This window comes from Oncorhynchus clarkii, chromosome 1 (genome assembly GCF_045791955.1).
Source record: "Oncorhynchus clarkii lewisi isolate Uvic-CL-2024 chromosome 1, UVic_Ocla_1.0, whole genome shotgun sequence".
Lineage (NCBI taxonomy): Eukaryota > Metazoa > Chordata > Actinopteri > Salmoniformes > Salmonidae > Oncorhynchus > Oncorhynchus clarkii.
The window spans coordinates 30,345,602-30,372,184 of NC_092147.1; the positions used below are offsets into that span (position 1 = coordinate 30,345,602).

At 42.5% G+C, this 26,583-nt stretch overlaps 1 protein-coding gene across 2 annotated transcripts; it reads right to left on the minus strand.

Moving 5' to 3' along the window:
- Positions 1 to 1,413: 1,413 nt before the first annotated feature.
- Positions 1,414 to 19,763, minus strand: LOC139405308 (tetraspanin-3). Of its 2 annotated transcripts, none has more exons than XM_071147764.1 (7): positions 19,375 to 19,763; positions 6,559 to 6,750; positions 6,214 to 6,288; positions 4,563 to 4,664; positions 4,300 to 4,452; positions 4,126 to 4,209; positions 1,414 to 2,360 (listed from the first exon to the last, which is right to left on the minus strand). In XM_071147764.1, the coding sequence occupies exons 1-7, from the start codon at positions 19,435 to 19,437 to the stop codon at positions 2,268 to 2,270; spliced, it is 762 nt and encodes a 253-aa protein (XP_071003865.1). In that variant the 5' UTR covers positions 19,438 to 19,763; the 3' UTR covers positions 1,414 to 2,267. The 2 variants fall into 2 exon arrangements, with proteins under 2 accessions (XP_071003865.1, XP_071003811.1); XM_071147710.1 differs by lacking the exon at positions 19,375 to 19,763 and adding an exon at positions 18,924 to 19,249.
- Positions 19,764 to 26,583: the final 6,820 nt, after the last annotated feature.

The window sequence follows — 26,583 nt, forward strand, 5'->3', positions numbered from 1 at the left end:
GCTTTATTACAGACATAAATACTTGTTTCATCAGCTGACTGGGTGGCTGGTCTCAGACGATCCTGTAGGTGACAAAGCCAGATGTGGAGGTCCTGGACTAGCGTGGTTACATGTGGTCTGCAGTTGTGTGGCCGGTTGGACGTGCTGCCAAATTCTCTAAAACGACTTGGAAGTGGCTTATGGTAGAGAAATTAACATTAAATTATCTGGCAATAGCTCTGGTGGACATTACTACAGTCAGCATGCCAATTGTATGCTCCGTCAAAACTTGAGACATCGTGTTGTGTGACCAAACTGCACATTTGATTGGACTTTTATTGTACCCCGGCACAAGTTGCACCTGTGTAATAATCATGCTGTTTAATCAGCTTCTTGATATGCCACACCTGTCAGGTGGATGGATTATCTTATTAAAGGAGAAATGCTCCCTACCAAATTTGTGCACAAAATTTGAGAGAAATAAGCTTATTGTGCATATGGAACAATTCTGGGATATTTTATTTCAGATCATGAAACCAACACTTTACATGTTGCGTTTATATTTTTGCTCTGTATATTTCTTTGGGTCACAATTTGGCCTACTAACACAATGTGACCTCTACAGAATAGCTCAACCTTATAGGCTTTATTTTTGAAAACCCCACAAGCAGCTGTCCATTTGTGACTCAAGACTGTCGTGACTGTCCTGTGAGGATCACAATGGGTCAGATCAGCTTGGCATTGGCTGACAATAACCAGACCCTCTCCCACCTGCAAAGGCGGGGGGGCACTGGGCCAGTTTTGACACCTCCACACCCAGTCGTAAATTAAGCAGGAGAGAACTCTCTACCCTCCAGTATTGGCTAAAGGAATGTCCCTTTGTCTCCAGAGACTAACATTCAGAAAGTGAATAATGGAACAATAATTCTAACATAACGAATGTGGGGAATGGTTAGTGGGGAGTAATGGAAAACTAATGTCATATGGTTGATTATTTTGTGATGTCATTAAAAATCTTATGGAGGAAATACTGTAACTTGGAAAGTATGGCTATTACAGGTATGAGGTTTCATCTGATACATTGAGCATATGACAAGTGATGAAGGCATGTGTTAAGATAAGAATGTGATTTTAGTTTTCTAATGAGATAGTTTTTGATATCCTTTGCACATTAAGTAGCCATGCCTTGAATGAGGTCAGAGAGCTTGTCAGCATGACGGAACGCCCCTTTTGACCAAGAGTGCATAAAGGCTTGGAAGAGAAATCAACCCTTAGACCAGGAAACATGAGGCGTTAGCTACATGTTAGAAATGGTTGAAACTTTGTGGAGAAAACCACACAGCTCTAATGTCCAGGCATGGCTATAGTCTTGTGTGTGCAGAGAAACTTGAGCATATTTTTGTGATAGAGAAACAAATAAAAATACAGACAATATTCTGGATGGAATATACAGTTTATTTCCTTGTTAGTTTTACCCCATTCTATTTACATTCATCTCTGGTTTACGTTTCTGTACATGGCTAAAATCTATTTTAAAACTAGGCCTACATAGTGTGCTCAACTCCACACAAAGTACAACAAAAGCTCAGTAACAGTGCATGTGGATTATTCCTAAATAAGCCCGTTTTATGCACTGAATCAAATGCCCACATTCTTACAAAGCAGATCAGTTAATTGACTGCACTTTGGTTACTGCTCATTCCTGGTGGGTCGATCCAGTGCCTGTAATTAATCTACGGTCTATAGTTCTACTGCTTATCAGAAACAGAATGGTGCTGGTGAAGGGTGAGATCTGGACACAAACAAAGCAGTAGCACAAGGCAACCTCATACAAGGGAATCTTCAACTCAGTTATTTACATGATAGATTTAAATAGTTATAAAATATTCCAAGGCCATACACAGTGCAAACAGACATGAGGAAAGTATTCAGTCCACATATTCCGTACAGTAGGTCCATCATTCACATCCTTGTCTACCTCAAACAAAGGGGTAAGTAGTCAGAGCAACAAATTAAACAAACAAAAAACGTGTTTAAATAGCCATTTTAGAATTTGGCTTGTAGCGTTTTTAATAAGACACCTAAAACAAAACATCAACTTACATAGCATGTAAATAAATAGGTTTTTCACCACTTCACCATTGTGGAGTATGAGCCACTGTGTGTGAGGAGCTTTTCAGCTTACAGTAGAGACCTGAACTTGGGCAAGCCAGTGAACCACTCTCCACTGACAAAGCCACGAGCCTAGGTGTGTGTGTGTGGTGTGGCGTGAGAGTGTAGGGTCCTTCTTATGCGTAGGTTCCCCCCGTCATGAGAAGTTCATAGGCAGGGTCACGGCTCCTCCGGCACAGCACAACAAAGGCACACAGCATCCCAAATACCTAGGAGAGGAAAACAGCAGGGTTTGAAATGTAGTGTCATCCATCCATACCTTCCTGACGAGGTCGCCTGTCAACCTCTGACCTGAACGCTAGGCTAACTAGTCTCCCAGGAAAGGCTGAGCAGGGACACAAAACTACATCAGCAGCAAACAGAGAAGCATCTGGGTCAAAAGCCTCTAGAATTACTGCAAACCAGCAGATTCACATGCACACAGATGCCTCACCAGCCCATAGAATAAGATAATCTAATGATGAAACGCAGAGGGTCAAATGAACGGAATGAAAAAGGGGTATTTCTAGCAAATTACATGCCGTCTCAATCCACCAACTCAATTTCCCACAGACTCTAGAATCTAATTATGCACATTTTTAACAAATCAAAGTAACTAATATATCTATCATGTCAAGATAAATTGGCTGGGGTACACCATTTTGTCTTAAACTAGGCTAAATAGAGGCTTGAGATCACCTTGAATTCCTAGATTTTCCCCTGTCCTGAGTTAGCTGACAATGTCACGAAAACGATGAGCATGCATCAACAGGACAGAAGTCCATGAGTTGTTTTGATTCTAGTTGGCCAGATAGCCTACCAACAATGACAAGAAACTGCCATGTGGAGAATCATAAGTGACTCATTTCAGCTAGTTCCATCTTGTTCTTGATACCATGTCTTGTTTTGAGGTGTTGACTGATTTCATGTCTATGGCTAAAATTAGCTTGCTAGCTAACCAGACAATTGCAACAATGTATTTGAGACAAGTGCTCATTGTGCAAATGTATTTAATAATCATTGGAGACTAAATATAGTTTACACGTTGACAACAATCTAAGCCAACCCAGTCTGATTTGCCCCATAGTTGCGCACGCGTCAGTTTTGTTGCTAAACAACTAACCCGTCTATGAAAAATGTAACAGTCCCATCTGTGCCCTGTCCCTGTTCCTTGAGGCTTGCTGGAGTGTGGCAAGGGGGTTAACATAATACGGGCATACCTCAGGCCCACTCAGCCTCCATACTGAATAATTTCATGACTCATACCATAAGTGCTTTTCAGATAGCCAGCGGAAAATAGCTAAGTACCCCGCAGAGTATCCCACTTGTCCCTCTAGTCAAAGTGGCTAGTGCCTTCACACACTAGGGCAACAGCACAAATAGAACAATAAGACAGATATTTCACCGGATGTATACATGTGAAGCATGGCGTTTCCACAACCAAATATGGTAGTGAGAGGAAGCCCAGTGGCCGGCAGTGGGAGAAGATGGATTTTGGCCGACATTCTGCAAATTTTCTCATCGACTAAACATTTGATCTCAATACAGTTCTGTTCCCAAAACTAGAATCTGTTACGAACAGAGTGGATAAAGTTTTGTAGACTTTACCGAAGTTAAAAAAAAAAAGCGTTGTTTAGAAGGCGAGCAAAGGCAAATAGAGTTTTTGCACACACGCACTTCACAAAGTAGGCATTATTTAATGGAAATATGCGAACGCGCCAAAACACAATGTTTTTTATTGTTAAATGTGATTCTGTAAACTGATAGTTAGCCAGCTAGCTGGAGTGGGCAAATTAGCTGGTCCTACTGTTGGACGTACGTGCTGACGTATCACCATGTAGGCAACGTTTTCTACTGTGATTGGTCAACAACTCCGGCGCCGCTTGAAAAATAGAGCAGAATCCTATTTTCTCCGCCTTGGCTGAGAAGCTTCCATGGGCACAAGCATCCCCCCATTAGTTGAATGAAAGAGAGCTGATGGAAGTTTTATTTTACCTGAATTGCAGCGAACGTCAGTGCAGCCCAGATGACATACATAATAATCTCCTTTAGTTTCTTCACAACAAGGGCTTCACAACCCTGGAGACACACAAACAATACATTGCGTAAGATAATCAATTTGTATATTATGCATGCAAGAAAAGCATAGGTACGTTTTGGATCTCTTACCTCTGGATAGAGGTCTCCAGGATGGGCTAGAGAGCCTGTACAGTTGCTGGCGTTAGGTTTGCAGCAGCTCACTGGTATACTGTTGTTTCGAGACTCATTAAACCAGCGCGTGTTCCTCCAGTCGGAGTAATTGTGAATCCCACAACAGTGGAGCTGCAGGCATGACAAATGGTGATGGTCAATACTAGGTCAATTCAATACAGCTTTAAATCACTTTAAAACTGTTACACAAAACATGAATTGCTCAAGTTCCATGCCAACACCTGTCTTTGCACGTAGTCAATGGCACGGCTCGGAGCATCTGTGTTGGTGCCATTGTACTCATTGTACACCTTCTGGATGGAGTGATTGACCTCATCTTCAACCTGTAAACAAACAGGTAACTGTGCTTAATAGGTCCATCTTACACAACCTCAATGCTTTTCTAATGAATATCACTATATCCAATCACTTTACTTTGGATAGCACTTTTCCTGTCAAGGGAAAACAAATCTCCAAACATGTAGTCTAAATAGAAAAAGACAGTGGCTACCATGTTTTCCATGGAGAAAATGGGTAATTTTTTTAATTTAATTTTTGTATTTAACCTTTAACTAGGCAAGTCAGTTAAGAACAAATTCTTATTTACAATGAAGGCCTACCAAAAGGCAAAAGGCCTCCTGCGGGGACAGGAGCCTGGGATACAATATAGGACAAAACACACATCACAACAAGAGAGACAACACAACATAAAGAGAAACCTAGGACAACGACATAGCAAGGCAGCAACACAGCAAGGTAGCAATACAACATGGTAGCAGCACAAAACAAAGTACAAACATTATTGGGCACAGACAACAGCACAAAGGGCAAGAAGGTAGAGACACACAAAGCAGCCACAGCTGTAATATTGTGGCTGGTAGAATTTTCTTTCCCCATTGGGAACATATCTAAAGAATTGGTATCCTGAACAAAATCTTTATTGCACAAACGCACTGTAAGCTTGATTTATATATACTTTACTTAAGCCCTATTCACATGGAATTAGTTTTACTAGAGAATGTTGGTTATGTAATTATTACTCCAGAATATCCGTTATTCCAGAGGAAGAATCGGACAGGATTTGTTTTTTCCAAACAGATGCCTGTAATTCTTTAAGTCTGGAGGTTTTTAGTCTAGGCTTGAAGATATGCCAACATGTCCAGGTGATAACAGGCTACACTGATAACTAGAGCTTGGCTACCAAATATTTTTTGGTATAAGTGTCGCCTCAATATTTAAATTGAGGAAGTGTGATCATAATCATTACTTTATAGATCTGCAGTAGACATCATAAATGCCCCACAGCCTGCAGATGGGAGCTAAACAGCACACACTTGAGATGAGCTTTTAGGCTATGGATGAGAAAGTGACCTTGTCATTGCCAAAAGTTTGCTCAGTTATAATGCTGCTTTGTCATCTATTAACAGCAAGGGTTGCATTAAATAGGAGCAATATTTTTTTTTACTGAGACATTTGGTGATGTTCAATACTTTGGCACAAAACATAAACAAAAGCATTCACTGTGAAAGTTGATACCGTAGGTCCTAAATATATCGGCAATGCGCAGAATTTTGTTTTAAGCATCAATTTATCTAATCAGTTATTGTTTTCTTGCTCAAACCACGAGCAACACCTGTCAAACTCAAGACATTTCTTTGAAAACACAGGGATGTCGATTCGCACGTGACTAGTATTTTCAGAGGACCTTGGAGTTAGTTGAAAAACAGTAGGTTTTTAGGAATTATTACTCTCCTGCTATGTAAAAATTACCAACATGGCAGAGTCGGATGGGGGACTTAATTAATGGATATGGTGATTTGTGCTCGTACACATAATTACAGAACCCCATCTCTCCCAGTAAAACTAGTCCCATGAGAATAGGGTTTTACACACCTTTGACCTGTAAATATAACCAAAAACCACCACAAGCACTTCCGTCACAAACACCAGCAGGAGAAGGACGACAAACTGTGGGGAGAAGAGGAATAATTAAACATAGAAGAAACTCCTGAAAATAAAATGGGTGCTTGGCATTCATAAGAGGCACATTTAAATCAATACACTGTAATGAAGGATTATCCAACATAATACAAAACAATATGAACTCTTATGTCTGTAGCCTGAACTGGGCTATGCATTTAGTAATCAGTCATCTGGACAACAGGAACACAGAGGGATATGATATCTGAGCCCAGGTTGAACGTTGTAGTAGTAGGTGCTAAGAAAACATTCACTGACCGCTGCAAGCCCATAGCGGCTTTCTCGTATTGTGGCACAACATCCAATAAGACCGATGATGAAAAGGAGGCCTCCTACTGCAATTATGGTCACAGCAGGGATAAGGGTGTACACATCTTCAAAGAAGTGGTCGTAGTCATCATACGTGATGAACACGTAGGCTCCAACATAGCACAAAATCCCTGCTGCTGCCTGTATGATGGGTGGGGGGGTGGGGGGGGGGGAAGTATTAATACCAAAAAAACGCAAATTAAATAAAATATTTGAATGAGTACAGCCTCAGTCTGATGGTCCCTGAGAAGATATGAAAACCCAAGGCATTAACAGGGCATTCTGCTTTATCCTAGGGTTCTCTGCTACAAGCACCGCTTAAATGTTTAGAAAAGTCAATAATCATCGCTTGTGATACAGGTTTAGAAACATGTATATGTATATCAGCAAGAAATAATCGTTCAAATAAAAAATATATACTTACCTTAGCAGGTTTGCACATACGGCTGTGTGCCTCCAGCCGACAAACTACACTTACTTCCCAGTTCGCTTACACACAGGTGTTTGAGCTCACTAGTGATCACCTTTATCTTCCATAAACAAGCGCTGTAACGTGTAGATATGGCCATGTGAACACTAACCCCCAAAAAAGGTGTGTTTAACCTTTAGTTTTTTGAAAATTATTTCTCACTGATTAAAAATTGGTCCTTACATTTCTAAAAACGCAAGCAATGCGTGTAAACATTCAGAAAGTGCATCAGAGCTCTTAACAAAACTCCCCCAGAAGACACCTTCATGAATAAAGCAGGGATGGGCAACTCATCATGAGGGGCCTCAGATGCTCACGGGTCTGAGTACTCACATCCACAACCCCTCCACATTGAGAGTAAACATTTTAGTGCCCCCCCCCCCCCCCCCCCCCCCCATTTGAACTGATTCCAGAGGTCGATCCAAAACAACGCCGCCAGAGGAGAGGGTGCTGGAACAGTCTTCTAGTGAGGCTTTGGATGCGCGCACACCATCCACCACTTCCAAGCATATTACTTGCTAATGTCCAGTCCCTAGTTAACAAAGTAGACAAAATCAGGGCAAGAGTTGCTTTCTAAAGAGATATCCGGGATTGTAACATACTCTGTATGGAGTCCATACAGCCAACGGGATTTTCAGTGCATCGCGCCGACAGGAATAAAGATCTCTCCGGTATGAAGAAGGGTGGGGGTGTATGTGTCAGGATTAACGACTCATGGTGTAATTGTAACAACATACAGGAACTCAAGTCCTTTTGTTCACCTGACCTAGAATTCTTCGACGGTATTATCTCCCAAGAACTCTCCTCGGTCATCGTCACAGCCAAGTATATCCCCCCGCAAGAGGATACCAAGACGTCTGTCAAGGAACTTCACTGGACTTCATGCAAACTGGAAACCATATATCCTGAGTAGAGGTCGACCGATTATGATTTTTCAACGCCGATACCGATTATTGGAGGACCAAAGAAGCCGATACCGATTAAATCGGACAATTTTTATTTTATTTTAATGTATTTGTAATAATGACAATTACAACAATACTGAATTAACACTTATTTTAACTTAATATAATACATAAATAAAATCTATTTAGCCTCAAGTAAATAATGAAACATGTTCAATTTGGTTTAAATAATGCAAAAACAAAGTGTTGGAGAAGAAAGTAAAAGTGCAATATGTGCTATCAAATCAAATCACATTTTATTTGTCACATACACATGGTTAGCAGATGTTAATGCGAGTGTAGCGAAATGCTTGTGCTTCTAGTTCCGACAATGCAGTAATAACCAACAAGTAATCTAACTAACAATACCAAAACTACTGTATTATACACAGTGTAAGGGGATAAAGAATATGTACATAAGGATATATAAATGAGTGATGGTACAGAGCAGCATAGGCAGGATACAGTAGATGGTATCGAGTACAGTATATACATGAGGTGAGTATGTAAACAAAGTGGCATAGTTAAAGTGGCTAGTGATACATGTATTACATAAGGATGCAGTCGATGATATAGAGTACAGTATATACGTATGCATATGAGATTAATAATGTAGGGTAAGTAACATTATATAAGGTAGCATTTTTTAAAGTGGCTAGTGATATATTTACATCATTTCCCATCAATTCCCATTATTAAAGTGGCTGGAGTTGAGTCAGTGTCAGTGTCAGTGTGTTGGCAGCAGCCACTCAATGTTAGTGGTGGCTGTTTAACAGTCTGATGGCCTTGAGATAGAAGCTGTTTTTCAGTCTCTCGGTCCCAGCTTTGATGCACCTGTACTGACCTCGCCTTCTGGATGATAGCGGGGTGAACAGGCAGTGGCTCGGGTGGTTGATGTCCTTGATGATCTTTATGGCCTTCCTGTAACATCGGGTGGTGTAGGTGTCCTGGAGGGCAGGTAGTTTGCCCCGGGCGATGCGTTGTGCAGACCTCACTACCCTCTGGAGAGCCTTACGGTTGTGGGCGGAGCAGTTGCCGTATGCTCTCGATTGTGCATCTGTAGAAGTTTGTGAGTGCTTTTGGTGACAAACCAAATTTCTTCAGCCTCCTGAGGTTGAAGAGGCGCTGCTGCGCCTTCTTCACGATGCTGTCTGTGTGAGTGGACCAATTCAGTTTGTCTGTGATGTGTATGCCGAGGAACTTAAAACTTGCTACCCTCTCCACTACTGTTCCATCGATGTGGATAGGGGGGTGTTCCCTCTGCTGTTTCCTGAAGTCCACAATCATCTCCTTAGTTTTGTTGACGTTGAGTGTGAGGTTATTTTCCTGACACCAAACTCCGAGGGCCCTCACCTCCTCCCTGTAGGCCGTCTCGTCGTTGTTGGTAATCAAGCCTACCACTGTTGTGTCGTCCGCAAACTTGATGATTGAGTTGGAGGCGTGCGTGGCCACGCAGTCGTGGGTGAACAGGGAGTACAGGAGAGGGCTCAGAACGCACCCTTGTGGGGCCCCAGTGTTGAGGATCAGCGGGGTGGAGATGTTGTTGCCTACCCTCACCACCTGGGGGCGGCCCGTCAGGAAGTCCAGTACCCAGTTGCACAGGGCGGGGTCGAGACCCAGGGTCTCGAGCTTGATGACGAGCTTGGAGGGTACTATGGTGTTGAATGCCGAGCTGTAGTCGATGAACAGCATTCTCACATAGGTATTCCTCTTGTCCAGATGGGTTAGGGCAGTGTGCAGTGTGGTTGAGATTGCATCGCCTGTGGACCTATTTGGGCGGTAAGCAAATTGGAGTGGGTCTAGGGTGTCGGGTAGGGTGGAGGTGATATGGTCCTTGACTAGTCTCTCAAAGCACTTCATGATGACGGAAGTGAGTGCTACGGGGCGGTAGTCGTTTAGCTCAGTTACCTTAGCTTTCTTGGGAACAGGAACAATGGTGGCCCTCTTGAAGCATGTGGGAACAGCAGACTGGTATAGGGATTGATTGAATATGTCCGTAAACACACCGGCCAGCTGGTCTGCGCATGCTCTGAGGGCGCGGCTGGGGATGTCGTCTGGGCCTGCAGCCTTGCGAGGGTTAACACGTTTAAATGTCTTACTCACCTCGGCTGCAGTGAAGGAGAGTCCGCATGTTTTCGTTGCAGGCCGTGTCAGTGGCACTGTATTGTCCTCAAAGCGGGCAAAAAAGTTATTTAGTCTGCCTGGGAGCAGGACATCCTGGTCCGTGACTGGGCTGGATTTCTTCTTGTAGTCCGTGATTGACTGTAGACCCTGCCACATGCCTCTTGTGTCTGAGCCGTTGAATTGAGATTCTACTTTGTCTCTGTACTGACGCTTAGCTTGTTTGATAGCCTTGCGGAGGGAATAGCTGCACTGTTTGTATTCGGTCATGTTACCAGTCACCTTGCCCTGATTAAAAGCAGTGGTTCGCGCTTTCAGTTTCATGCGAATGCTGCCATCAATCCACGGTTTCTGGTTAGGGAATGTTTTAATCGTTGCTATGGGAACGACATCTTCAACGCACGTTCTAATGAACTCGCACACCGAATCAGCGTATTGGTCAATATTGTTATCTGACGCAATACGAAACATGTCCCAGTCCACGTGATGGAAGCAGTCTTGGAGTGTGGAGTCAGCTTGGTCGGACCAGCGTTGGACAGACCTCAGCGTGGGAGCCTCTTGTTTTAGTTTCTGTCTGTAGGCAGGGATCACCAAAATGGAGTCGTGGTCAGCTTTTCCGAAAGGAGGGCAGGGCCTTATATGCGTCGCGGAAGTTAGAGTAACAATGATCCAAGGTTTTTCCAACCCTGGTTGCGCAATCGATATGCTGATAAAATTTAGGGAGTCTTGTTTTCAATCCCCAGCTACAATGAATGCAGCCTCCGGATAAATGGATTCCAGTTTGCAAAGAGTCAAATAAAGTTCGTTCAGAGCCATCGATGTGTCTGCTTGGGGGGGGATATATACGGCTGTGATTAAAATCGAAGAGAATTCTCTTGGTAGATAATGCGGTCTACATTTGATTGTGAGGAATTCTAAATCAGGTGAACAGAAGGATTTGAGTTCCTGTATGTTTCTTTCATCACACCATGTCTCGTTAGCCATAAGGCATACGCACCCGCCCCTCTTCTTACCAGAAAGATGTTTGTTTCTGTCGGCGCGATGCGTGGAGAAACCCGCTGGCTGCACCGCCTCGGATAGCGTCTCTCCAGTGAGCCATGTTTCCGTGAAGCAAAGAACGTTACAGTCTCTGATGTCCCTCTGGAATGCTACCCTTGCTCGGATTTCATCAACCTTGTTGTCAAGAGACTGGACATTGGCGAGAAGAATGCTAGGGAGTGGTGCACGATGTGCCCGTCTCCGGAGTCTGACCAGAAGACCGCCTCGTTTCCCTCTTTTTCGGAGTCGTTTTTTTGGGTCGCTGCATGGGATCCATTCCGTTGTCCTGGGTGAAAGGCAGAACACAGGATCCGCGTCGCGAAAAACATATTCTTGGTCGTACTGATGGTGAGTTGACGCTGATCTTATATTCAGTAGTTCTTCTCGACTGTATGTAATGAAACCTAAGATGACCTGGGGTACTAATGTAAGAAATAACACGTAAAAAAAACAAAACACTGCATAGTTTCCTAGGAACGCGAAGCGAGGCGGCCATCTGTCGGCGCCGGGTGTGTGACTATGTAGGGAAGCTAACGTTTAAGTTCCTTGCTCAGAACATGAGAACATATGAAAGCTGGTGGTTCCTTTTAACATGAGTCTTCAATATCCCCAGGTAAGAAGTTTCAGGTTGTAGTTATTATAGGAATTATAGGACTATTTCCCTCTATACCATTTGTATTTAATTAACCGTTGACTATTGGATGTTCTTATAGTCACTTTAGTATTGCCAGTGTAACAGTATAGCTTCCGTCCCTCTCCTCGCTCCTCCCTGGGCTCGAACCAGCAACACAACGACAACAGCTACCACATCCAAGCAGCGTTACCCACGCAGAGCAAGGGAAACAACCACCCCAAGGCTCAGAGCGAGTGAAGTTTGAAACGCTATTAGCGCGTGCGAACTAGCCAGCCATTTCACTTCGGTTACACCAGCCTCGTCTCGGGAGTTGATAGGCTTGAAGTCATAAACAGCGCAATGCTTGACGCACAACGAAAAGCTGCTGGCAAAACGCACAAGAGTGCTGTTTGCATGAATGCTTACGTGCCTGCTTCTGCCTACCACCGCTCAGTCAGATACTTGTATGCTTGTATGCTCAGTCAGATTATATGCAACGCAGGACACACTAGATAATATCTAGTAATATCAACCATGTGTAGTTAACTAGTAATTATGATTGATTGTTTTTTTATAAGGTAAGTTTAATGCTAGCTAGCAACTTACCTTGGCTTACTGCATTCGCGTAACAGGCAGTCTCCTTGTGGAGTGCAACGAGAGAGAGGCAGGTCGTTATTGTGTTGGACTAGTTAATTGTAAGGTTGCAAGATTGGATCCCCCGAGCTGACAAGGTGGAAATCTGTCGTTCTGCCCCTGAACGAGGCAGTTAACCCACAGTTTCTAGGCCGTCATTGAAAATAAGAATGTGTTCTTAACTGACTTGCCAGTTACTTGAAAATCGGCCCTAATTAAAACGGCCATTCCGATTAATCGGTCGACCTCTAATCCTGAGGCTACATTTATTGTAGCTGGGGATTTTAACAAAGCTAATTTGTGAACAAGGCTACCTAAATTCTATCAGCATATCGATTGCTGTACACGAGCGAGTAACACGCTCGACCATTGCAACTCTAACTTCCGCGATGCATACAAGACCCTCCCCAGCACTCCTTTTGGCAAATCTGACCATGACTCCATCTTGTTGCTCCCCCCCTATAGGCAGAAACTAAAACAGGAAGCACCCGTGCTTAGGTCAATCCAACGCTGGTCTGACCAATCGGATTCCACGCTTCAAGATTGCTTCGATCACATGGACTGGGGATATGTTCCCGGGTAACCTCAGACAATTGACGTAAACGCTGATCTTGTGAGCGAGTTTAGAAGGAAGTGTATAGGAGATGTTGTACCCACTGTGACAATTAAAACCTTCCCTAACCAGAAACCGTGGACTGATGGCAGCTTTCGAGCAAAACTGAAAGCACATGCCTTGCCATGATTAAATGCGGTGGTAACTGGAAATATGGCCGAACACAAACAGTGTAGTTATTCCCTCCGTAAGGCAATCAAATAAGCTAACACGGAACCCAAACCGGCTGCGAGCGTGCGCCATCGTGTGCTATCGTGCATACATTTATTTTGTCCCCCTACTCCAAACGTGATCATGACACGCAGGTTAAAATATCAAAACAAACTCTGAACCAATGACATTAATTTGAGGACAGGACGAAAAGCATTAAACATGTATGGCAATTTAGCTAGTTAGCTTGCTAGCTAATTTGTCCTATTTAGCTAGCTTGCTGTTGCTAGCTAATTTGTCCTGGGATATAAACATTGAGTTGTTATTTTACCTGAAATGCACAAGGCCCTCTACTCCGACAATTAATCCACACATAAAACGGCCAACCAAATCGTTTCTAGTCATCTCTCCTCCTTCCAGGCTTTTTCATATTTGAACTTATACGGTGATTGACATCTACACTTTCATAGTATTACCACAACAACCAGCAAAACATTTCATCTTTCAATCACCCACGTGGGTATAACCAATGAGGAGATGGCACGTGGGTACTTGCTTCTATAAACCAATGAGGAGATAGGAGAGGCAGGACTTGCAGCGCGATCTGCGTCAAAAATAGAAAAGAGTTCTATTTTAGCCCTTGGCAACGCAGATGCTCGTTGGCGCGCGCAAGCAGTGTGGGTGCAATAATTTAATAACATGGATTTCTAAATGTATTTTGCGACGCACGCGATGTGTCCGGTTTGGTCAGCATGTAAATGTCAGTATAGAGACAAAGTGGAGTCGCAATTCAACGGCTCAAACACAATACGTATGTGGCAGGGTCTACAGACAATCAAGGATTACAAAAAGAAAACCAGCCCCGTCGCAGACATCAACGTCTTGCTTCCAGACAAATTAAACAACTTCTTTGCACGCTTTTGGACAATACAGTGCCACCGACGCGGCCCGCTCCTTCTCCGTGACCGACGTGAGTAAAACATTAAAAATGTGTTAACCATCGCAAGGCTGATGGCCCAGACGGCATCCCTAGCTGCGTCCTCAGAGCATGCGTAGACCAGCTGGCTGGTGTGTTTACGGACATATTCAATCAATCCCTATTAGAGGTCGACCGATTATTATTTTTAACGCTGATACCGTTTATTGGAGGACCAAAAAAAAGCAGATACATATTATAAAAATCAGCCGATTTTAATCTATGACAATTACAACAATACTGAATGAACAATGAACACTTTAATTTTAACTTAATATAATACATAAAATCTATTTAGTCTCAAATAAATAATGAAACATGTTTAAATAATGCAAAAACAGTGTTGGAGATGAAAGTAAAAGTGCAATATGTGCCATGTAAAAAAGCTAACGTTTAAATTCCTTGCTCAGAACATGAGAACACATGAAAGCTGGTGGTTCAATATTCCCAGTTAGGAAGTTTTAGGATGTAGTTATTATAGGAATTTTGACGCGTTGACTCTCTCTATACTATTTGTATTTCATACACCTGACTATTGGATGTTTTTATAGGCATTTTAGTATTGCCAGCCTAATCTCGGGAGTTGATAGGCATGAAGTCATAAACAGCGCTGTGCTTCAAGCATTGCTAAGAGCTGCTGGCAAATGCAGTGAGGTGCTGTTTGAATGAATGCTTATGAGCCTGCTGCTGCCTACCACCGCTCAGTCAGACTGCTCTATCAAATAATATACTTAATTATAAATGTAATAAGCACACAGAAATACAAGCCTTTGTTCATTAGTCAAATCCAGAAACTATCATTTCAAAAAACAAAACGTTTATTCTTTCAGTGAATTACGGAACTGTTACGTATTTTATAAAAACAGGTGGCAACCCTAAGTCTAAATATTGCTGTTACATTGCACCACCTTCAATGTTATGTCATAATTATGTAAAATTCTGGCAAATTAGTTCACAACGAGCCAGGCGGCCCAAACTGTTGCATATACCCTGACTCTGCTTGCACTGAACGCAAGAGCAGTGACACAATTTCCCTAGTTAATATTGCCTGCTAACATTAATTTATTTTCACAAAATATGCAGGTATAAAAATATATACTTCTGTGTATTAATTTTAAGAAAGGCATTAATGTCTATGGTTAGGTACATTTGTGCAAAGATTGTGCTTTTTTCGGCAATGTGTTTTTGTTAAATCATCACCCGTTTTTGGCGAAGTTGAAGTAGGCTGCGATTCGATGATAAATTAACGGGCAACGCATTGATTATATGCAACGCAGGACAAGCTAGTTAACCTAGTAATATCATCAACCATGTGTAGTTATCTAGTGATTATGTGAAGATTGATTGTTTTTTATAAGATAAGTTTAATGCTAGCTAGCAACTTACCTTGGCTCCTTTTGACGCTGCACTCGCGTGGCAGGCTCACTCACGTAACAGGTGGTAGGGCCTGCCACGCAGTTTCATCGTGGATTGCAATGTAATCGGCATCCAAAAAGGTAGACTACCGACTGTTATCAAAACTTTAAAATCGGCCCTAATTAATCAGCCATGCCGATTAATCAGTCGACCTCTAATCCCTATCCCAGCCTGCTGTCCCCACATGCTTCAAGATGGCCACCATTGTTCCTGTTCCCAAGAAAGCTAAGGTAATTGAACTAAATGACTATCGCCCCGTAGCACTCACTTCTGTCATCATGAAGTGCTTTGAGACTAGTCAAGGATCATATCACCTCCACCCTAGACCCACTTCCCAATTTTTTTTTTGTGCCCCAATAGGTCAACATACAATGCAATCGCCATCACACTGCACACTGCCCTATCCCATCTGGACAAGAGGAAGACCAATGTAAGAATGCTGTTCACTACAGCTCAGCATTCAACACTAGAGTACCCTCCAAACTCATCATTAAGCTTGAGACCCTAGATCTCGACCCTCCTCTGTGCAATTGGGTCCTGGACTTCCTGACGGGCCACCCCCAGGTGGTGAAGGTAGGAAACAACATCTCCACTCCGCTGAACCTCAACACTGGGGCCCCAAAAGGGTGAGTTCTCAGCCACCTTCTGTACTCCCTGTTCACCCACAACTGCGTGACCATGCACGCCTCCAACTCAATCATCACGTTTGCAGACGACAACAGCGGTAGGCTTGATAACCAAAAACGACGAGACAGCCAACAGGGAGGAGGTGAGGGCCCTCGGAGTGTGGTGTCAGAAAAATAACCTCTCACTCAATGTCAGGAAAAGAAAATAGATGATCGTGGACCTCAGGAAATAGCAATGGGAGCACCCCCCTATCCACAGGACAGCAGTGGAGAAGGTGGAAAGATTTAAAGTTCCTCGGTGTACATATCACCAACAACTGAAATGGTCCACGCACACAGACAGTGTGTTGAAGGCGCAAAGCTGGGACAGAGAGATAGAAACTGTTTTTCAATCTCAAAGCCATCAGATTGTTAAAACAGCCACCACTAGCACAGATCGGCAGCTGCCTACCTACAGACGTGATATCATTGGCCATTTTAATAAATGGAACACTAGTTACTTTAATAAATGTCTACACACGCATTACTCATCTCATATGTATATTATGTAAACTGTATCTATTCTTTACTATCTATTGCATCTGAGCTGCTCGGTCACTGCTCATCCATATATTTTATACTTACAGTTGAAGTCGGAAGTTTACATACACTTAGGTTGGATTCATTAATTAACTTCTTGACGCTACCCATCCCTGACGCGGGATCATTTGTCAGCAACCGCTGAATAGCATAGCGCCACAGTCAAATAATATTACTAAAAAATATTCATATTCATGAAATCACAAGTGAAATATTGCAAAACACAGCTTAGCCTGTCGTCTCAGATTTTGAAATTATGCTTCACAGCGAAAGCAATCCAAGCGTTTGTGTAAGTTTATCGATAGCCTAGCATAGCATTATGTACACTTAGCATCAGGAAGCTTGGTCACCAAAATCAGAAAAGCAATAAAATTAACCGTTTACCTTTGATGATCTTCAGATGTTTTCACTCACGAGACTCCCAGTTACACAACAAATGTTCCTTTGTGCCATAAAGATTATTTTTATACCCAAAATACCTCCGTTTGTTTGTCGCGTTATGTTCAGAAATCCACAGAAAAGAGCGGTCACGACAACGCAGACGGAAATTCCAAATAGTCTTCATAATGTCCACAGAAAAATGTCAAACGTTTTTTATAATCATTCCTCAGGTAGTTTTTAAAATATATATTCGATAATATATCAACCGAGTGTGTAGGTTTTTCAATAACAGCGGGAGGAACAATGGAGGCTTTACTCTGTAGCGCAAAAACTCACTCTGAGAGCCCCCACCTATCCACTTACGCAATGTGATCTTTCAAGCTCATTTTTCAAACTAAAAGCCTGAACTATGTCTAAAGACTGTTGACACCTTAGGGAAGCCAGAGAAAAAGGAATCTGGTTGATATCCCTTTAAATTGAGGATAGACATGCATAGGAACAGAAGGGTTTCAAGAGGCACTTCCTGATTGGATTTTCCTCAGGGTTTCGCCTGCAATATCAGTTCTGTTATACTTACAGACAATATTTTGACAGTTTTGGAAACTTTAGTGTTTTCTATCCTAATCTGACAATTATATGCATATTCTAGTTTCTGGGGCTGAGAAATAGGCAGTTTCAAATGGGTACGTTTTTTAGCCAAAAACGAAAATACTGCCCCCTTCACTTTGTGAAGATGCTGGAGGAAACAGGTACAAAAGTATCTATAACCACAGTAAAACTAGTCCTATATCGACATAACCTGAAAGGCCGCTCAGCAAGGAAGAAGCCACTGCTCCAAAACCGCCATAAAAAAATACAGACTACGGTTTGCAACTGCACACTTTTTGGAGAAATGTCCTCTCGTCTGATGAAACAAAAATAGAACTGTTTGGCCATAACGACCATCGTTATGTTTGGAGGATAAACGGGGTGGCTTGCAAGCCGAAGAACACCATCCTAACCGTGAAGCACGCAGGTGGCAGCATCATGTTGTGGGGGTGCTTTGCTGCAGGAGGGACTGGTGCACTTCACAAAATAGATGGCATCATCAGGTAGGAAAATTATGTGGATATATTGAAGCAACATCTCAAGACATCAGTCAGGAAGTTAAAGCTTGGTCGCAAATGGGTCTTCCAAATGGATAATGACCCCAAGCATTCTTCCAAAGTTGTGGCAAAATGGCTTAAGAACAACAAAGTCAAGGTATTGGAGTGACCATCACAAAGCCCTGACCTCAGTCATATAGAACATTTGTGGGCAGAACTGAAAAAGCGCGTGCGAGCAAGGAGGCCTACAAACCTGACTCCTTTACACCAGCTCTGTCAGGAGGAATGGGCCAAAATTCACCCAACTTATTGTGGGAAGCTTGTGGAAGGCTACCCGAAACGTTTCATCCAAGTTAAACAATTTAAAGGCAATGTTACCAAATACTAATTTAGTGTATGTAAACTTCTGAACCACTGGGAATGTGATGAAATACATAAAATCTTAAATAAATCACTCTTTATTATTATTCTGACATTTGACATTCTTAAAATAAAGTGATGATCCTAACTGACCTAAGACTGGCATTTAATCCTAGTAAAAATTCCCAGGGATTGTGATGTATTTGGCTAATGTGTATGTAAACTTCCAACCTCAACTGTATATACTCTTATCCCATTCCTTTACTAGATTCTGTGCGTTAGGTTTTGTTGTGGAATTGTTAGATATTACCTGTTTGATAGTGGTGCACTGTCTGGTGGCTACCAGGCTAGTATTGTATGAGAAGTGGCATTTTAAAAGGTTCAAAGGGGTAGACTGCAGGGCAGGCAGTGGCTTTCGTCCTGGGAGAAATGGGGCACAAAAGCCATGCATTTAACTCCCTCTAGCCGCAGTAGCCAAAGCAACCAGACAGGAAATAAAACAGAGAAGCAAAGGAAATGTTCCGAAAACTAGTTACATCTAAAAGGGGCAGCAACAACATGACTGCAAGAACATTGAATTATAATAGCCCAAATTCTCAAACAGTAACGTTAGCTAGCTATATTGATGCTACAAATAGACAAACATGGGCCGAGGTTGCCTTGAATGGCCAGCAGGTTGCTTGCAAATTTGCTGCGTATTATGGTTGAGGAAGGGATGTTGCGCATTCATTCCCAAACGACAAGATGTCGTTTTGACTTACCCAAAAAATTAAGTTCAGAAAAACCAGCACCGTCTTTGATGATGTGATACCACACTGCCCCATGTTTAAAACAGGTATTGTCTATTATTATGGTAAAAACGTATTTGCAAAATGGCTGGCTATATACCCCCTGCGTTTGTAATCCATGCCCGACTGGAGTAGATAGATTCTCTGACTCCCACACACCGGAGCGCCAGCACCACAAAAACCAGCCAGTTGGAGGTCATGTGACCCGATGTTGCAACCTCAACTCATTTTAGTAGCAAATCATTTTTATAACTAACTCGTTGTTCTATCTGTGCTAGCAGTGTTTGTATCATAATACAAACATATGGATCAGTGAGTAAATTACATATGTAAAGGACGTACCACGTCCTCCCGATTCGTTTGTATGGGGGGTGATAAGTGCCAGAATTAAGCCTCCCGAAGCTACAGATACCCTTCACGAAGTCTCCTAAGGTCTTCCTTATTTTTTTCTAAGTCTTCAAATTGCCGACATGTTCATGTCACGTGACACGTACACGTCATGTAGATTTAGCGTGGTTCGTTCTGCATTGTGTACTTTTAATTAGGATGCTGCCACAACTGAAGGTCTGCTAGTGGAATTATATTTTATTTGCCCTCACACAAAGAGACAACACACATTATGTTAACCCTTGGCGCAGTCCTAGCTCTCAGGCACCTTGCTAGCCGAAAGTCAGGCAAAAGAGCGCCAAAAGGAAATAACAGGTGCTGCGTGCACACATTCAATGCACAACAGCACACCATACAAGTAAAATGATACAGAACATAATTCTGCTAAAATAAAAGACATACCTGCACACGAAGAGACAACACACATTATGTTAACCCTTGGCGCAGTCCTAGCTCTCAAACACCTGCGCAAGCACATGAGACACTCACTCAAACACTGTCCCAAGTACTCACAAGTTACAATATATACCCTAGTTAGCGAGCTTTGTGAAACTTGTTAACATAAATCTTTATATTATCCACATTGTAACAAACTTATGGTAGCATAACAGTACATTGTGTAACATTATGACGGTTTTATATTAAACAATTTCGGAGCCAAGGACAACATACCTTGCTAGTCGAAGGTCAGGCAAAAGAGAACAATACGGGGGTACGGAAATAGAGATAACCCGCGATGGGCCAAACTAAAATCTAAAAAAAGTTTTACAATCATCATCATGTATGTACAATATTGATATGAAAAAGTGTTTGTACACCAAAGAAAAACATTAGCTATGCAGCTGTAATTAAATTTAAAAAATACACTGAATTATTATTATTATTATCAAATTATTAACATCCTCTCTTGACCTGGCCTATTTGAATTCGTCCTTGTGTGCAACTTGGTGCATAATCTAGGGGAACAGCATCACACTGCCACATTGACGTAGTGTTCACAGTGTTCGATCTAACCATGAAAGCCTTAACGTCTACATGTGTTAACCTTTTTGGGATAGGGGGCAGCATTTTCACTTTTGGATGAATAGCATTCCCAGAGTGAACTGCCTACTACTCTGTCACAGATGCTAATATATGCATATTATTATTAGTATTGGATAGAAAACACATGAATGATGTATGTGAGTATAACATAACTCATATGGCAGACGAAAACCTGAGAAAAATCCAACCAGGAAGTGGGATATCTGAGGTTTGTAGTTTTTCAAAGCTTGGCCTACCGAATACACAGTGTCTATGGAGTCAAGTTGCACTTCCTACGGCTTCCACTAGATGGCAACCGTCTTTAGAAACTGGTTTGAAGATTCTACTATAAAGGAGGGGCTCATGAGACCTGTTTGAGTCAGTGGTCTGGCAGAGTTTCTCAGGCTCAAGACGTGCTCTCCCGACAGAGTTAGCTCTTGTTCCAGTGCTTTTCTTCAGACATAGGAATTCTCCGGTTGGAAGCTTATTGATGTTTTATGTTAAAAACATCCTAAAGATTGATTCCATACATCGTTTGACTTGTTTCTACGACCTGTAACGGAACTTTCAAGTTTTTGTCTGGACGAAGTGCTCACGCCTCATGAAGATGGATTACTGGGCTGAACATGCTAACAACAAGTGGCTATTTGAACATAAATGATGGACTTTATGGAACAAATCAGTCATTTATTGTGGAACTGGGATTCCTGGGAGTGCCTTCTGATGAAGATCATCAAAGGTAAGTTAATATTTATAGTGTTAGTGACTCCAAAATGGCGGAATTTTCTCTGGCTGGATTGGGCTCTGAGCGCCGTTCTCAGATTATGCTTTTTCTGTAAAGTTTTTTTGAAATCTGACACAGCAGTTGCATTAAGGAGAAGTCTGTCTTTAATTCTGTGAATAACAGTTGTATCTTTTATCAATGTTTATTATGAGTATTTCTGCAAAATCACCGGATGTTATGGAATCAAAACATTACTGCACGTAACGCGCCAATGTAAACTGAGATTCTTGGATATAAATATGCACATTATCGAACAAACATACATGTCTTGTGTAACATGATGTCCTATGAGTGTCATCTGATGAAGATCATCAAAGGTTAGTGATTAATTTTATCTATATTTCTTCTATTTGTGACTCCTATATTTGGCTGGGAAAATGGCTGTGTTTTTTGACTTAGCTATGACCTAACATAATCATATGTTGTGCTTTCGCTGTAAAGCATAATCGGACACGATGGGTAGATTAACAAGATGTTTATCTTTCATTTGCTGTATTGGACTTGTTAATGTGTGAAAGTTACATATTTCAAAAAAATATTTTTGAATTTCGCGCACTGCCTTTTCAGCGGAATATTGTCCAGTGGTTCTGCTAGTGGAACGTCTGCGCTAGAAAGGTTAACTTCTTTGGGATAGGGGGCAGTATTCGGAAGTTTGGATGAATGAGGTGCCCAAAGTGCCTGCCTGAGTAAGAAGCTAGGATATGTATATAATTGGTAGTATTGGATAGAAAACACTCTAAAGTTTCCAAAGCGGTTAAAATAATGTCTGTGAGTATAACAGAACTGATTTAGCAGGCGAGAACCCGAGGACAATCCATCACCCCTGATTACTATGGCTGTCAATGGGAATATAAAAGTAATACCTCCCCAGATTGCAGTTCATAGGGCTTCCACTAGATGTGAACAGTCCTCGGAATGAGTTTCAGGCTTGTTTTTTGAAAAATGAGCTAGAATTTGTAGTTTTTGTAATTGGCTCCATTTTGGCTGTAGTGTTTGTAGCGCGTTCCAGTAAGGGCGCGCACTTGGTTATTTATCTCCGGTAATGAAGAAGTTTAAAGCTGGGTTTGGATACAAAAATATTTCCCAAGCTTTAAACATCCCAAGGAGCACTGTGCAAGCGATAATATTGAAATGGAAGGAGTATCAGACCACTGCAAATCTACCAAGACCTGGCCGTCCCTCTAAACTTTCAGCTCATACAAGGAGAAGACTGATCAGAGATGCAGCCAAGAGGCCCATGATCACTCTGGATGAACTGCAGAGATCTACAGCTGAGGTGGGAGACTCTGTCCATAGGACAACAATCAGTCGTATATTGCACAAATCTGGCCTTTATGGAAGAGTGGCAAGAAGAAAGCAATTTCTTAAAGATATCCATAAAAAGTGTTGTTTAAAGTTTGCCACAAGCCACCTGGGAGACACACCAAACATGTGGAAGAAGGTGCTCTGGTCAGATGAAACCAAAATTGAACTTTTGGCAACAATGCAAAACGTTATGTTTGGCGTAAAAGCAACACAGCTGAACACACCATCCCCACTGTCAAACATGGTGGTGGCAGCATCATGGTTTGGGCCTGCTTTTCTTCAGCAGGGACAGGGAAGATGGTTAAAATTGATGGGAAGATGGATGGAGCCAGATACAGGACCATTCTGGAAGAAAACCTGATGGAGTCTGCAAAAGACCTGAGACTGGGACGGAGATTTGTCTTCCAACAAGACAATGATCCAAAACATGAAGCAAAATCTACAATGGAATGGTTCAAAAATAAACATATCCAGGTGATAGAAAGTCCAGACCTGAATCCAATCGAGAATCTGTGGAAAGAACTGAAAACTGCTGTTCACAAATGCTCTCCATCCAACCTCACTGAGCTCGAGCTGTTTTGCAAGCAGGAATGGGAAAAAATGTCAGTCTCTCGATGTGCAAAACTGATAGAGACATACCCCAAGCGACTTACAGCTGTAATCGCAGCAAAAGGTGGCGCTACAAAGTATTAACTTAAGGGGGCTGAATAATTTTGCACGCCCAATTTTTCAGTCTTTGATTTGTTAAAAAAGTTTGAAATATCCAATAAATGTCGTTCCACTTCATGATTGTGTCCCACTTGTTGTTGATTCTTCACAAAAAAATACAGTTTTATATCTTTATGTTTGAAGCCTGAAATGTGGCAAAAGGTCGCAAAGTTCAAGGGGGCCGAATACTTTCGCAAGGCACTGTAAGTGATTTATTTTATCACTATTTCTGATTTTCGTGATGCATCTGCTTGGTTGGAAAATGTTTTAAATGCTTTTGTTTGCGGGGTGCTGTCCTCAGATAATCGCATGGTATGCTTTCACCGTAAGCCTTTTTGAAATCTGACAAAGCGCCTGGATTAAAAAGAAGTTAAGCTTTTAATCGATGTATAACACTTGTATTTTCATGAATGTTTAATATTATACATTTTTAATTTTAGATTTTTTTTGCGCTCTGAAATTTCAACGGATGTTGTCGAGACCGGGCGCTAGCGATACGACTTTCCCAAAGAGGTTTTAAGCGGCATGTGTTAGTTTAAGTGTCTGTTCAATTTATTATTAAAGATCTCACCATGAACGCCTTTACAAATATGTACATGTACATGATTTTGCAAAAAATACTTTGATTGCCAGAGTAATCTAATCAATTTCATTTGGCAATTTATCTAAACTAGGCATATTTTTTTGTTTTTTTACCTTTATTTAACTAGGCAAGTCAGTTAAGAACAAATACTTATATCACCATAATACAAAAGTTATTAGGCTAGTTTATATTGCAGCCAGCAAACATGTGCTGACCAACTGGTAGGTGTCTCCACTGACATTTTCAACATGTTCCTGATTGAGTCTGTAATACCAACACGTTTCAAGCAGACCACCATAGTCCCTGTGCCCAAGGACATAAAGGCAACCTGCCTAAATGATTACAGACCCGTAGCACTCACATCCATAGCCATGAAGTGCTTTGAAAGGTTGGTAATGGCTCACATCAACACCATTATCCCAGAAACCCTAGACCCACTCCAATTTGCATACCGCCCAAACAGATCCACAGATGATGCAATCTCTATTGCACTCCACACTGCCCTTTCCCACCTGGACAAAAGGAACACTTATGTGAGAATGCTATTCATTGACTACAGCTAAGCGTTCAACACCATAGTACCCTCAAAGCTCATCACTAAGCTACGGATCCTGGGACTAAACACCTCCCTCTGCAACTGGATCCTGGACTTCCTGACGGGCCGCCCCCAGGTGGTGAGGGTAGGTATAGCAACACATCTGCCACGCTGATCCACAACACTGGAGCTCCCCAGGGGTGCGTGCTCAGTCCCCTCCTGTACTCCCTGTTCACCCACGACTGCATGGCCAGGCACGACTCCAACACCATCATTAAGTTGGTAGACGACACAACAGTGGTAGGCCTGATTACCTACAACGACGAGACAGCCTATAGGGAGGAGGTCAGAGAACTGGCCGAGTGGTGCCAGAATAACAACCTATCCCTCAACGTAACCAAGACTAAGGAGATGATTGTGGACTACAGGAAAAGGAGGTCAGAGCACGCCCCCATTCTCATCGACGGGGCTGTAGTGGAGCAGGTTGAGAGCTTCAAGTTCCTTGGTGTCCAAATCAACAACAAAATAGAATGGTCCAAACACACCAAGACGGTCATGAAGAGGGCATGGCCCAGCCTATTCCCCCTCAGGAAACTAAACATTTTAGAGGGTCCATGGGTCCTGAGATCCTCAAAAGGTTCTACAGCTGCAACATCGAGAGCATCACTGCCTGGTAAGACAATTGCTCGGCCTCTGACCGCAAGGCACTACAGAGGGTAGTGCTTACGGCCCAGTACATCACTGGGGCCAAGCTGCCTGCCATCCAGGACCTCTACACCAGGCGGTGTCAGAGGAAGGACCTAAAAAGTGTCAAAGACCCCACCCACCCCAGTCATAGACTGTTCTCTCTACTACCGCATGGCAAGAGGTACCGGAGTGCCAAGTCTAGGACAAAAGGGCTTCTCAACAGTTTTTTCCCCCAAGCCATAAGACTCAGAACAGGTAATCAAATGGCTACCTGGACTATTTGCATTGTATGCCTCCCCAACCTCTCTTTTTACGCTGCTGCTACTCTCTGTTTATCATATATGCATAGTCACTTTAACTATACATTCATGTACTTACTACCTCAATTGGGCCAACCAACCAGTGATCCCGCACATTGGCTTACTGGGCTATCTGCATTGTGTCCCACCCACCACCCGCCAACTCCTCTTTTACGCTACTGCTACTCTCTGTTCATCATATATGCATAGTCAAATCAAATCAAATGTATTTATATAGCCCTTCTTACATCAGCTGATATCTCAAAATGCTGTACAGAAACCCAGCGTAAAACCCCAAATAGCAAGCAAAGCAGGTGTAGAAGCACGGTGGCTAGGAAAAACTCCCCTAGAAAGGCCAAAACCTAGGAAGAAACCTAGAGAGGAACCAGGCAATGAGGGGTGGCCAGTCCTCTTCTGTCTGTACCGGGTGGATATTATAACAGAACATGGCCAAGATGTTCAAATGTTCATAAATGACCAGCAGGGTCAAATAATAATAATCACAGTAGTTGTTGAGGGTGCAACAAGTCAGCACCTCAGGAGTAAATGTCAGTTGGCTTTTCATAGTCGATCATTAAGAGTATCTCTACCGCTCCTGCTGTCTCTAGAGAGTTGAAAACAGCAGGTCTGGGACAGGTAGCACTTCAGGTGAACAGGTCAGGGTTCCATAGCCGCAGGCAGAACAGTTGAAACTGGAGCAGCAGCACGGCCAGGTGGACTGGGGACAGCAGGGAGTCATCATGCCAGTTAGTCCTGAGGCATGGTCCTAGGGCTCAGGTCCTCCGAGAGAGAGACAGAAAGAAAGAAAGAAAGAAAGAAAGAAAGAAAGAAAGAAAGGAAGAAAGAGAGAAAGAGAGAATTAGAGAGCTTT